Source organism: Ostrea edulis, chromosome 4 (assembly GCF_947568905.1).
Source record: "Ostrea edulis chromosome 4, xbOstEdul1.1, whole genome shotgun sequence".
Taxonomy (NCBI): Eukaryota; Metazoa; Mollusca; class Bivalvia; order Ostreida; family Ostreidae; genus Ostrea; species Ostrea edulis.
This window is the reverse complement of record NC_079167.1, coordinates 44,770,233-44,782,332: the sequence shown is the minus strand read 5'-3', so window position 1 is coordinate 44,782,332 and position 12,100 is coordinate 44,770,233. Positions and strand designations below refer to the sequence as shown.

Here is a 12,100-nt window from a genome sequence, read left to right as displayed (position 1 = left end):
CAAGACCCCAAATCATTCCAGAATCCTAGACTACTGTTACATCCAAACAAAAATCACTCCTATATATAAATCTTGAACAACATTGAGGCTATGAAGTTCATGTACACATGAAGTGAGCGAGTCTCTGGACAACGGAGAACTGTTTAAAATGTGTAAATCCTTATTTCATTTTGAAGGCTAAATTAGACGTGCGAGAATTACAACTTACTCTTATCGTCACTCTGTTCCTAACAAAGAAAGAACCCCATTCTTTCACTTTTAGACACCGATCAGACATTTCTCGTTGACTAAAGTCTGAAAACATTGTTACACACATGAAACATTGCATTATGAGAGTGAATTATGTGTAGTCCTGCCAAACCTGGACTGTATACAAATCAAGTACTGAAATAAAAGTCCACGGATGATACTTTTAATTTTTGTTTTCTTATCGGACAATAAACCGAATGAAAACAATCAAGCCATTGGATGTATAAGAAATGTTTCAATTCAGCTAGCTTTACTCAAACGAATGAGGACTAAATGATGCAGGTACTGTACTATATGTTGTCATAATTCACCGGTCTCCATCTTATTTCTTACCCTACAGCTTTAGGAAGGGAGAGGTAATAAATCAGATAAAAAAATGTCATGTTGTTTGTAAAAGCGTGGGTTAGTTTCCTCCCTCCCCCCCCCCCCCCCCTCTTTTAACTGAATGACATGCAGGACAAGTAAATCAAAGTATGAAAACGTTAAAACAGCTTGAATCAGTATTCACTTAAATGACGTAGAAACGCATTTCTCTCACACGTGTAAGAACGGCATCTTTTCTAAAAATGTTGGTAGCCCTAAAAAGGGCTTTTGTTTTGTGAGTAAACACTCTGTGCAGGAATATTGCAAAGACTGCTTATTTCTTGGCGGCGGCCTTCTTGGGGGTCTTGGATTTTTTGGCGGCGGGCTTCTTGGGGCTCTTGGCCTTCTTGGGGGCCTTGGCTGCGGGCTTCTTGGCTGCCGCCTTCTTCTTGGGAGTCTTGGCCTTCTTGGGTGCGGCTGGTTTCTTTGGCGTCTTCTTCACTTTTTTCTCTACGGCCGCCTTCTTGGGCTTGGCAGCAGCAGCAGCCTTCTTAGGTTTGGCAGCCTTTGGTTTGGCTACTTTCTTGGCTTTAGGCTTCTGCTCAGCCTTGGGCTTATCTCCAAGCTTGAAGGAGCCGCTGGCACCTTTACCCTTGGCTTGCTTCAACGCACCCTTTTTGACTCCATTCTTAAGGGCCATTTTGAGGTGAGCATTGATGGAGTTGACGTCATTGCCCACTTTATAATTGGCCATCAGGTGCTTAAGAATGGCTTGTCTAGAAGATCCACCACGCTCTTTCAGTGACCCGAGGGCAGCCTTGATCATGTCGATGTATTTTGGGTGCGCTGCGGGCACTTTGGGCTTGGAAACCTTCTTTTTCGCGGGAGCTGCGGTGTCTGCCATGTTTTCGAACGATGCGAGAACGGTAAATAATAGTCGATCGGAACGCACAATCTGTTTTGTTTACATCAAGCGCGGACCTCCTTGAAAACATCCAATCTGTTCGAGTCGATCGGTATGTGTATTGTGTTGTTTAGATGTGCTTTGATGTTAGTCTTTGCATTCGAGTTGCGCTTCAACAATGGAATATCCGCCGGATATGTTATCGGAACCCCCTGGTCTACATTTCCCCCTGTCATTCTATTTACTTACATATTGGGCTTTGCCAAACTACAGCAGTCAAAATCCAGAAATATAGACACCTCAACCGGCGATTTGCAAGTCCATTCATTCATTAAAATTGGGTAATTTTTTTCCAGTGGCCGATAACAAATATCATTGTTGCTTGATTTCCTTTCGAAGCTTGAAAGAAGGCACACTCGTTTTCCTTTTGCTGTAGAAAACATCATGTCGGTCAGAATTTTTGAAAAACATCCGGGGGTCGTACACATCGGGTATCAAAAGCGAGCGGTAGACATTAACGATTGCGTAGAACGGTTTGGAATGGGCTTACACAATATTAAGAACACAAGCACACGCCTAAAAAAAAAAAGAAAATCCTGGTCTATTTACTTTACTATAGAAATATATACAACACAACATAAGATATTTGCTTTGATTTATGATTTAAAAGAAAAACGTTAATCCTTGTTTACACATACTTTTTATAAATAATGCCTGTATTCAATAAAAATTACACAGATGAAATGTACAAATTATGACCAATCTTGATGTTTTGATTTTAAATGAAGTGTAATTAAACTGGTTGTTTGTTTGTTTACTTTGCTTTTGTTTCTTTTTTATGTTTGTTGTTGTTGTGGGTTTCTTTTCAATTTTTTTTTTTTTTTTTTTTTTGGTTTGTTTGTTTTATTTTCTTCCAATTATTATGTAAGTGCTATGCTACGAGGTTATCGTAAGAGTGATTAGATACTTTCCACAGTAGATACATAATATATATATACAGTGTGCGAAACTAACTTTAAAGTCCTATAAACTTTCGGTCCATAGTCATTTTATTTCCTATAGACCACAACAAATTCCTATAGACCAAAATTTAACATGCATTATTCATTGTTATTAAAAAATAAATAATTGACACAAATTCGGTTTGGCAATTTGTTCATAGTATAATTATATTCTTTTTCAATTGCATGCACGGCAAGCTTTTCAATTAGAATTTCGTTTTCTTTTTCATTTTGTTCCAGCTCAGTTTCACTATCTGATTCTTCATCCAAGTCACGTACTTCTACTACGTTTCGTTTTCTCATGATTTTCTGCGACTTTGGCCTTGCTGGAACTTGTACTGACCGCTTTCCGTTTGACTCAAGTGCGTGCATCTTTCACGTATTTTTAAAACCATCAAAAAGGACATTGCGAATTTGCACGAAAATGGCGTGCATTGAAGTAAATATCAAATTGAATAATCTGATTCGAATGATTTGTAATTACATTGGGGAACATTTTATTACAGCTAAGGGGTAAACAGAAACATTGGCGTACTACATATAAACTGGCCCCGCTTCTCATATATATGTTAAATAAGCAACAGAGAACCAGTTATTTACTCAGAATTCCTATAGACAAGTTGGTCTATAGCTATTTTGATTGTTATAGACCGACTCGATTTTCTATAGACATTGCCTATCGGTCCATGGTTAATTTCGCACACTGTATATATATGATATATAGAGCCACTTTTACGCTACTTTGTGAGTAGGGATCAATTCACTTATATTGAGCTGTACACAATACGCACATACCATCAAAAATGTAAAAGAAATGATAAATTTAGGTGCTATATTATCAATTGAAGTTTCAGAAGGTGACACATGATCCAAACTCGGGAAAGGTTTCAGGACATGCTTACGATTTGCCTATACTTTTCTGTTAAATAGTAATAGCTCTGTTTGTTTAAAAGGTTTCGATAAAACAAAGAGGTTTCAAATTAAAACAATCTTAAAAATCAGGTTTATCCTATAAGCAGGCGATAAAACGTACGTATGGGGTGATAAAAAAAAAAAAATTAGTTTAAACTTTATTTCATTTGAATAAATCAATATATGTATATACACAATACGTTATATGCACACAGGATTCGGAATCAAGTTGTATAGGCACTTATATTAATCCGTTTGAACTTTGAATGGTAAGTGTGCATTTGCCCGTTGCACATGACAAAAAATGACAACGAGGAAGTAAAGAAAAATGAAAGAAAAAAATCCAACAAGTAAATAGATCATTATTGGAAGAGATGTTATGACCTAAGTTCATCAGAAATGGATATACAATAACTTCCAAACAAGAAATTCCACCACTCTACACATGCATAAAAGCGGAAGTCGACGAGATTAAGCTACATATCTTTTGGATGATGCACATGTATATAATGAAACTATTTTTAATATAGGAATTTTTTTTTAGTAAAGTCTCCATGTACAAGGATATTTACAGTTATTGGTCTTAATGGATCAATAAATTTATTCAAGTAAAAAGTGTGTTGTTGTTTCGATTTTTCCACAGGCACAATATGGATTATCTATCACATGTATGCGTTTCGCGAATAGGTGGGATTTAAGAGTACTAATTACAGTCGTGTGTGTAGTATCTGTCCGTTGCGTTTGGACGGTGCCAATACAATGATTTCTAATGTTCTTAAAGTTCGATCATTTGCCAGGATCAATAGTTCTTTTTGCAATAGTATGTAGGCTCGTTTTCGTCTACGAATGAGTGTTATTTAATGAGAGGGAATCTGATTTTCTAACGAAAGAAAGAAGTCGAGTAAGACCATTTCATGTATACCCGTTTGACTTGTTGGACAAAGTAATCGGGATGCAGTCACACCCAGTGTGAAATTTCTAGACTCAGTCGAACGTGTTCATGTGAAATTAATCACCGAAATTGAAAATCGTTTTTCAAGAATTAAAAAGTTGTCGGTTTATACGGAGGGCGTTTTCCTGCATACGTCAAGGTTTAAAATAAATACGATATATATATTTGAGCATACCATTTGCGGAGGAAAAGGGTTCGAAAACCCATGGATCGAATGTATTCAGAAAATTTTCAACAAATGTTTAGTATTTATATGAACCAAAAATAAATTCCTCATGCTTATAAGTAAAGTCGTCATTTTGCGATAAACTACAGTATTTTTTTAAAAACACTTTTCTTTTCTTTTTTATATGACTGCTTCATGTATAAAGATATAAGAAAGAAATATTACCCTTTGAACATCTACAATTCAGATGATGATATATCAAAGGAAAACCATTGTAAAGTACTATGCAACCCTGTCAATGTCGTTCATGTCAGAAGATTGTGTGAATTTTTACATGAATGTTTTGAATTGCGCACCCAAAGTAAAGTGCTATAACTACATTTAATTTATGTTGATATGCAATACTACATTGCATATACATGCAGTGTAATATCACAGGTACATGTCAAATATATACTTGTATTTACATATACATGTAAATGAACTGTTAGTATTTAGTTTGTTGTCATTATATATCTCATATTGTGTAACATGATTGGTGAATCCATAAATAAATTGAGTATATTTCGGAGATAAAACAATTCGGCCAAGATAGTGATATTTTGTTTGCGGATATATTTACAATCCATGTACCAGGATCGCGATCGTCTATGTCGTCTCCAAAGATTTTGTTCTCTTTCCATTTTTTTTTTTTATTGCCCCATCACATCATGATCACCCTATCTAATGTCAGATAGCTCCATGTCTACCTCTATTTCTCACATTCATACTGGTACAAAATCATTTCCTTTGTGGCTTTTCGTCTATGTAAATTAAAAGCAAGAATGACCACGTGAAGATTATACGATCACTCGCCCTGTATTTCAAAAGTTTTGGCACCCTTGTTTTACTCTTCCATTGACAAACTACAGAGCTGGTTGAGAAAAACAAAAAGAATGCAAATAAAAACTCATTTCATTTTGGTATTTCCATGATTTCTCAATGAAGTCCAAAGGAGTGAGGACAATTTATATAGCGCTTTTTTATGTCTTCTCTCTTGTAAATCTTACTTATCGATTACAACCCAAACAAATACATAGCAACCCATGCCGTGCATTCATTTATTTTGCGCCTTGAAATGTATGAATTACTGCAAATATTGTCATCCCCATTTCTCAGTGAGCATTGAATGTAAGATTAGACTGTCATTCTTGACATTTCGATGCTTATAGAGGTGTCTTTTCAAAAAAGGTTGGTGGCCGTGAAAACGGCCGTTTGTTATAGGTCCTGCAAGCAGACTTTGTACTTTTTACTTGCTGGCGGGTTTCTGGGTCTTCTTGGGGAGGAGCACGGCCTGGATGTTGGGCAGGACACCACCCTGGGCGATGGTCACGCCGGACAGAAGTTTGTTCAACTCCTCGTCGTTGCGGATGGCCAGCTGCAGGTGACGGGGAATGATTCTGGTCTTCTTGTTGTCACGGGCGGCGTTGCCTGCCAATTCCAAGACTTCGGCGGCCAAGTACTCCAGAACGGCGGCCAGGTACACGGGGGCGCCGGCTCCCACTCTCTCGGCGTAGTTCCCCTTCCTCAGCAGACGGTGGATACGACCCACGGGAAACTGAAGTCCCGCACGGGAGGATCGGCTCTTTGCCTTTCCCTTCACTTTGCCTCCTTTACCACGTCCTGACATCTTGATTCAATACGGTGCGCTGACGAAATCAAAGCAACGAATAACCCTCGCACGCAATACATCAACCCTTTTAAACACGCAGTCGGATTCAACTGCCAGCCAATCGTGGCCATCATGTTTCTCGTACCTTGGCGCAACACCGAACGAATTAATGTTTACAAGGAGGTCCGTAATACGCTTATCCGCCGTTATCCGACCGTGTAATATAAATAGCAGCGCGGCCATTTGTTCCACACATAGTTTACTAGTAAACATGCCACCTAAAGCCGGATCGAAAGGAGCTAAGAAAGCCGCCACTAAGGCGAAGGCCCAGAGAACTGGGGACAAGAAGAAGCGCAGGAAGAGGAGGGAATCCTATGCCATCTACATTTACAAAGTCCTGAAGCAGGTCCACCCAGACACTGGCGTTTCCAGCAAAGCTATGAGCATCATGAACTCGTTTGTCAATGACATTTTCGAGAGAATCGCCGCTGAAGCTTCCCGCCTGGCCCACTACAACAAACGCTCAACCATCACCAGCAGAGAAATCCAGACCGCTGTCCGACTTCTCTTGCCCGGTGAATTGGCCAAGCACGCCGTCTCTGAGGGTACCAAGGCTGTCACCAAGTACACCAGCAGCAAGTAAACTGAGCAAGGACTTGAACCTCAAACTCAAACGGCCCTTTTCAGGGCCACACAAATTTTTCGAAAAGATGCCTTTTATAACAATGCATTGAGAAACGTTTATTGGTTGACATTGCATATCTACAAAATATGCATACACAAGTGTACTATGTGTGTTACACACTGTACTATATTGAAATAGAATTCAAGACGAGCCATTCAGAATACACAATCAAACAAACAAATGTATATCTCATTGTGTTCATTTTCAACTGCATACATTTCATCACTTATTATGATAGCTTTGTTTGTAACTTTAACCAGTCATTGATAAAATTGAAACTAAGATGGAAGATGTTATCAAAATAAACATTTTGGCTCTGTTGAATATATAGCATTATAGAGAAATATTGATATTAACAAAAAAGTTTCTAAGTCTTATTATTTTCTGTCATTGAAATAGTAAATCAGTTTTGCAGCACCCAACACCCAAATGACAGCTAATAAATGAGCATAAACATGTAATTAAAAGTATATAATTGTTGATACAAGTAAAGACAATACACAGTAAAGAGTAATACACTCATTGGAGGCATTTTAAGTTTCGCATGTAGGCATTGATCAGTACTCAGTTGATGCATGTGTGTTTTCCCTAGTGCAATATATAATATGCCTGATACATCAACAAGAGGCAACACACAATGCTATTTAAAGGATAGAAAACAGAAACATGTAGAATAAACAGATACACACAATATTATTATATGAAATGTTGAATCGCATGTGTAAGATTATATTTTAAAAATGCACATGTCCCCCCCAACAGGCCCTTAATAGGTGAATTGATAATGATAAGTCTCTTTATGAATCCAATCTTGGAAAAAAAAAGTTTGTACAACATCTTTCATGCGACTGCATATTGTGTATTGGTTTATATTGTGTAGGTGTGCCACGCATCAATATCTCACGGTTTGCAAGTACTTTCCAGTTACAATGTACAGAATTAGTAAATGCATATGTTACGAAAGTCAACTGTCACCAAATGGTAAACTAGATACCCATGTAATGATGTTAATTAAGATGAAAACATATATTACATTTACTTTGCCTTCCACAGAGGAATCTGCCAAATAGAAAGTCTTGAGTTTGCTATTTCAGCATTCCTAGCAATAAACGAGTTTGTATAAAAGAAGAAGAAAAAAGAAAAACATGTTTGTAGGACATTTGTGACGACAAGAAGCAATAACAATATAATCAATTTAATTTAACATGTGCCTACATGGTATGCATTTTAAAATATCTATAGTACTAATTAGTACTTTGTATACAGTCACGTGGGATATTTTGTAATACGGGGGTTATCACAATTATCAGCTGCTTTTTTAAGTCTTCGTTTTGTCTCCTTCATATGTGTAAAGTGTCCAAATCATTTATGTTATTGTGTGATAAATAAACAATCCATCTAGATAAATGTGTGCGAGATATATATTACAATGCTCACAATGTAAATTTATTGGGAGTATAGGATTTGCATGGTCAGCCTTTCTGCTCAATAATGATCTTGGGTATCAATTGGTTGTTTGTGAACATAAACCTACAAAGTTGTGGTGTAGTCCGACTATTTACTTGATATGAAAAGAAATCCAAGTATCAAATTGAAATCTCTTAACTGCAAATGAAACATGTTAACCACAAACTGCATACCTTTTCGTAACAAGTTGTATGCCAATTTGTTAACTAAAAGTACAATACAGGGTAACCGTTTCTCTTGATAACGTTTCATAGAGGCGTCTTTTCAAAGAATTTGGTGGCCGTTATAACGGCCGTTTTGTTTTTGCGCTGGGATGCACAAACGGTGATAAGAGTATCTAACCACCGAATCCGTAAAGAGTGCGTCCCTGTCTCTTGAGGGCGTAGACAACATCCATGGCTGTGACTGTCTTTCTCTTGGCGTGCTCGGTGTAGGTGACAGCATCACGAATCACGTTCTCAAGGAAAACTTTCAATACACCACGGGTCTCCTCGTAAATGAGTCCAGAGATACGTTTGACTCCACCTCTACGTGCAAGACGACGGATGGCGGGCTTGGTAATACCCTGGATGTTATCTCTAAGGACTTTCCTGTGACGCTTGGCGCCCCCCTTTCCAAGACCTTTTCCTCCTTTGCCTCTTCCTGACATGATTGCTGATCAATAGACAAGTGCTGAATGACCTGACAAATTGAGAAATTGCTGGTTTATATAGCCCTAATTGACGACCCGTTAGAGCGCATTATACCTTGAAACTTCGGCTAGTCGATTGTCGTGTCCGAAGAAGCGCTGTTAACTACATCGTGATTGGTTCTCGCTAAACGCGCCTACCTGTGTTTGTTTACATTTCTTTTGCACAGTATACAAGTATTTATTTATTTTGATAGGAATATAATATTTAATCTGCGCACACATTTGAGATTTCCTAGCTTAGTTTCTGTTCTGTTTTTTTTAAATCATCGTTTTGTTTTCCTTTTAATTAACACACAATAATAGCATTTTTTTTATTAGGGTAATTAATATGAAAACATGGCTCACAACTGTGAAAGTCTACTATACTATATCCAAAAAACAACAACAAAAAAGGGAGAGAAAAGGTAAATAATAAAGATAATCCATTATTAATCAAGCTAAGCAAATTTCTACTCAACATGTTGAAAATAAGAAATATATCTGTGCAAGTTGAAAAAGAAATTCAAGCCCTTTGTTAGATTGTATGTATGGTCTCCTGATATAAAATGTTATGACATATGTTAATTCATCAATTAAGGGCCCTCAAGGGGGTGGGGGTGTACAGATTAACTAGTAATTAATTACAACAATATAAATAAATAACAATCATGGCGATATATTATTACTGTCAGAGTTCACATTTCTGCACTGCACACATTTAACACGGTGTTACACGTGTAATACTGATTTCAGACAAGATTTGAATTAACATAATGAAATATACGATGTTCTGTCATTATATACGCAAGAATGTAATACGAAGTGAAGATTTCATTGACCTCTCAAAATAATCATGACCCCCCTAACGTCTACATATTTCTACATCTGGGTTTTTATTTATATATTTTGTTGTTGTTGTTATAGAATTTCTCCGTGCGCTATTGATGCTAGCTATTATTTGAACCCCTTAATTTCTCTTATTAATGCATGCTTTACATGCCCTCAAAAGCCCAGAGTTGGTTGAATGAAATACCGTAGTATCTGACCCTTCTAGAATTAGGTAGGTTGTTTTAGTGTGTACTACAGACTACCGATTTCTCTATGTATGCGTTCTTAGTACGTTCTATACAGCTATTCTCTAGGTTTGTCTAGTTTGTTGTGTACTTTCCTGCTGACAAGGATTTTCAATGTGCATTTGTTGTCATGTGTACAATTGATGCTCTGCAATGTATACTACTGTTTTGACAGTATAGCTGTACGTGTTCACATTCGCAGCATTTAGTTTCATTACTGAAGTTGCGTTAAAACTTTTCTTATTTTACAGAAATTTACCAGACTTGGGTCAAGTAGTTTGTGGATGTAGGGTTATGCATGTCATTCAGTCATACTTTATTCACGACAAGTTTCTTGATCAAGAGCAATATGAAGGCATCTTTTCGAAAGAATTAGGTGGCCGTGAAAACGGCCGTTTGTTTGAGTGTCACACGAGTGAAATTAAGCTCGCTCGCCACGGATACGTCTGGCAAGCTGGATATCCTTGGGCATGATGGTCACCCTCTTGGCGTGGATAGCGCACAAGTTGGTATCCTCAAAAAGTCCTACAAGGTAGGCCTCGCTAGCTTCCTGAAGGGCCATAACGGCAGAGCTCTGGAAACGCAGATCGGTCTTGAAGTCCTGTGCAATTTCACGGACCAGACGCTGGAATGGGAGTTTCCTGATGAGAAGCTCAGTGCTTTTCTGGTACCGTCTGATCTCACGAAGAGCGACAGTTCCTGGCCTGTATCTGTGGGGCTTCTTGACGCCACCGGTGGCTGGGGCGCTCTTACGGGCGGCCTTAGTAGCCAACTGTTTTCGTGGGGCTTTGCCTCCAGTAGATTTTCTTGCGGTCTGCTTTGTACGTGCCATCTTCTCCAATTATTCGGATAGAATAAAGTGCCCGATCGGAAACACTAGAGTTTATAAGCAAATCGAAATCGGCGCTCTCATATCTTACGACACTTGTCATTGGTTAAGCGGTTCAGAAAGACACTCTGCGATTAGCCGCTGGTATGCAGCGTTGATTGGTCTTGACTTGGGACATTTCAATCCACATTTTGCTCAGAATTCATAAACTTGTAAAAATTAAAACCAAAAAAACAATGAAGGGGATGGGGTGTTACAAGGGATTTCAGGGTACAATTGTAAACATTATTTGTGGATACAAAAGTATGGACAGACAAGTAAATGTTAAAAACATTTAAAAGGAGATACATTTATTTATTTATTCACCAGTTAAGGACCCTCAGTGAGCATACACAATTTTATCATATTCATTGTAAACACATGATACCATATACTTATAGATACACACACCGTACATATACATGTATACATAAACACATATATACACATACATGATTGTATACACACGTACATGTAGATATGTAAAGGATTTCTATATTAACATTGATCTGAAATATTGGCTCATAACAACATAGAATGAAAATGCACAGCACAACAAGGATGCAATGTGGGAAGTAAAAGTGAAACAGTATAAAATGCTGTCCTGAATGCAGAGCTAGGTACCAAGGGACAGTGCTTGTGCCCAGTCGATCAGACTGGCAGTCTTCTACCATAAGTATTTTAAAATATGTACATGTACTAAGAACTTTGGGAATCTGGGATATTTCAATAGCACATAAATATACATAATTCCATATTAATACTAAATTTTGTATATTTATCATATGCAATTGAAATATCCCAGATTCCCAAAGTTCTTAGTACATGTATGCGTACGTATGTACATACATACATTCATTCGTACATAGAATTTTGTTTTAAAGTCTTCCTTTCTCACCTGTTTGTATATTTTGCACCGATACATATAAATATAGTTTAAACCAATGATTATCAAATTTGTAACCTGAACATTTAACAAAGAGGTTGCAAAATAGTTATTTGACAAAAGCAGACCTCAAATATATTTGGATAGAGATGATATATGACATTGCATTCTTACTAGAATAATCATAATTCTTGGAATTCAAGAAACACCCAATAAAAAAAAGTCGTTAAATTTTTGTTTCTTTTCACTTAATAATAGTTGTGACTAACATCATTGGTATATGATTTGATGTTATTAGACAGTACTAGTTAGT

The 12,100-nt window shown here is 37.4% G+C and overlaps 4 protein-coding genes and 1 pseudogene across 4 annotated transcripts; 1 reads left to right on the top strand and 4 right to left on the bottom strand.

Moving 5' to 3' along the window:
* Positions 1-838: 838 nt before the first annotated feature.
* Positions 839-2,421, bottom strand: LOC125672040 (histone H1-delta-like). The gene has a single exon (XM_048908101.2). It carries the CDS (start codon positions 1,454-1,456, stop codon positions 887-889), a length of 570 nt encoding a protein of 189 aa, XP_048764058.2. The 5' UTR covers positions 1,457-2,421; the 3' UTR covers positions 839-886.
* Positions 2,422-2,631: 210 nt separating this feature from the next.
* Positions 2,632-6,156, bottom strand: LOC130054153 (histone H2A-beta, sperm-like; annotated as a pseudogene).
* Positions 6,157-6,266: 110 nt separating this feature from the next.
* LOC130046393 (histone H2B-like) lies at positions 6,267-8,230 on the top strand. Its single transcript, XM_048908102.2, has one exon. It carries the CDS (start codon positions 6,308-6,310, stop codon positions 6,779-6,781), a length of 474 nt encoding a protein of 157 aa, XP_048764059.1. The 5' UTR covers positions 6,267-6,307; the 3' UTR covers positions 6,782-8,230.
* Positions 8,231-8,593: 363 nt separating this feature from the next.
* Positions 8,594-9,324, bottom strand: LOC130054160 (histone H4). Its single transcript, XM_056162763.1, has one exon. The coding sequence runs from the start codon at positions 8,937-8,939 to the stop codon at positions 8,628-8,630; it is 312 nt and encodes a 103-aa protein (XP_056018738.1). The 5' UTR covers positions 8,940-9,324; the 3' UTR covers positions 8,594-8,627.
* Positions 9,325-10,454: 1,130 nt separating this feature from the next.
* Positions 10,455-10,865, bottom strand: LOC130053801 (histone H3). The gene has a single exon (XM_056161380.1). The coding sequence runs from the start codon at positions 10,863-10,865 to the stop codon at positions 10,455-10,457; it is 411 nt and encodes a 136-aa protein (XP_056017355.1).
* Positions 10,866-12,100: the final 1,235 nt, after the last annotated feature.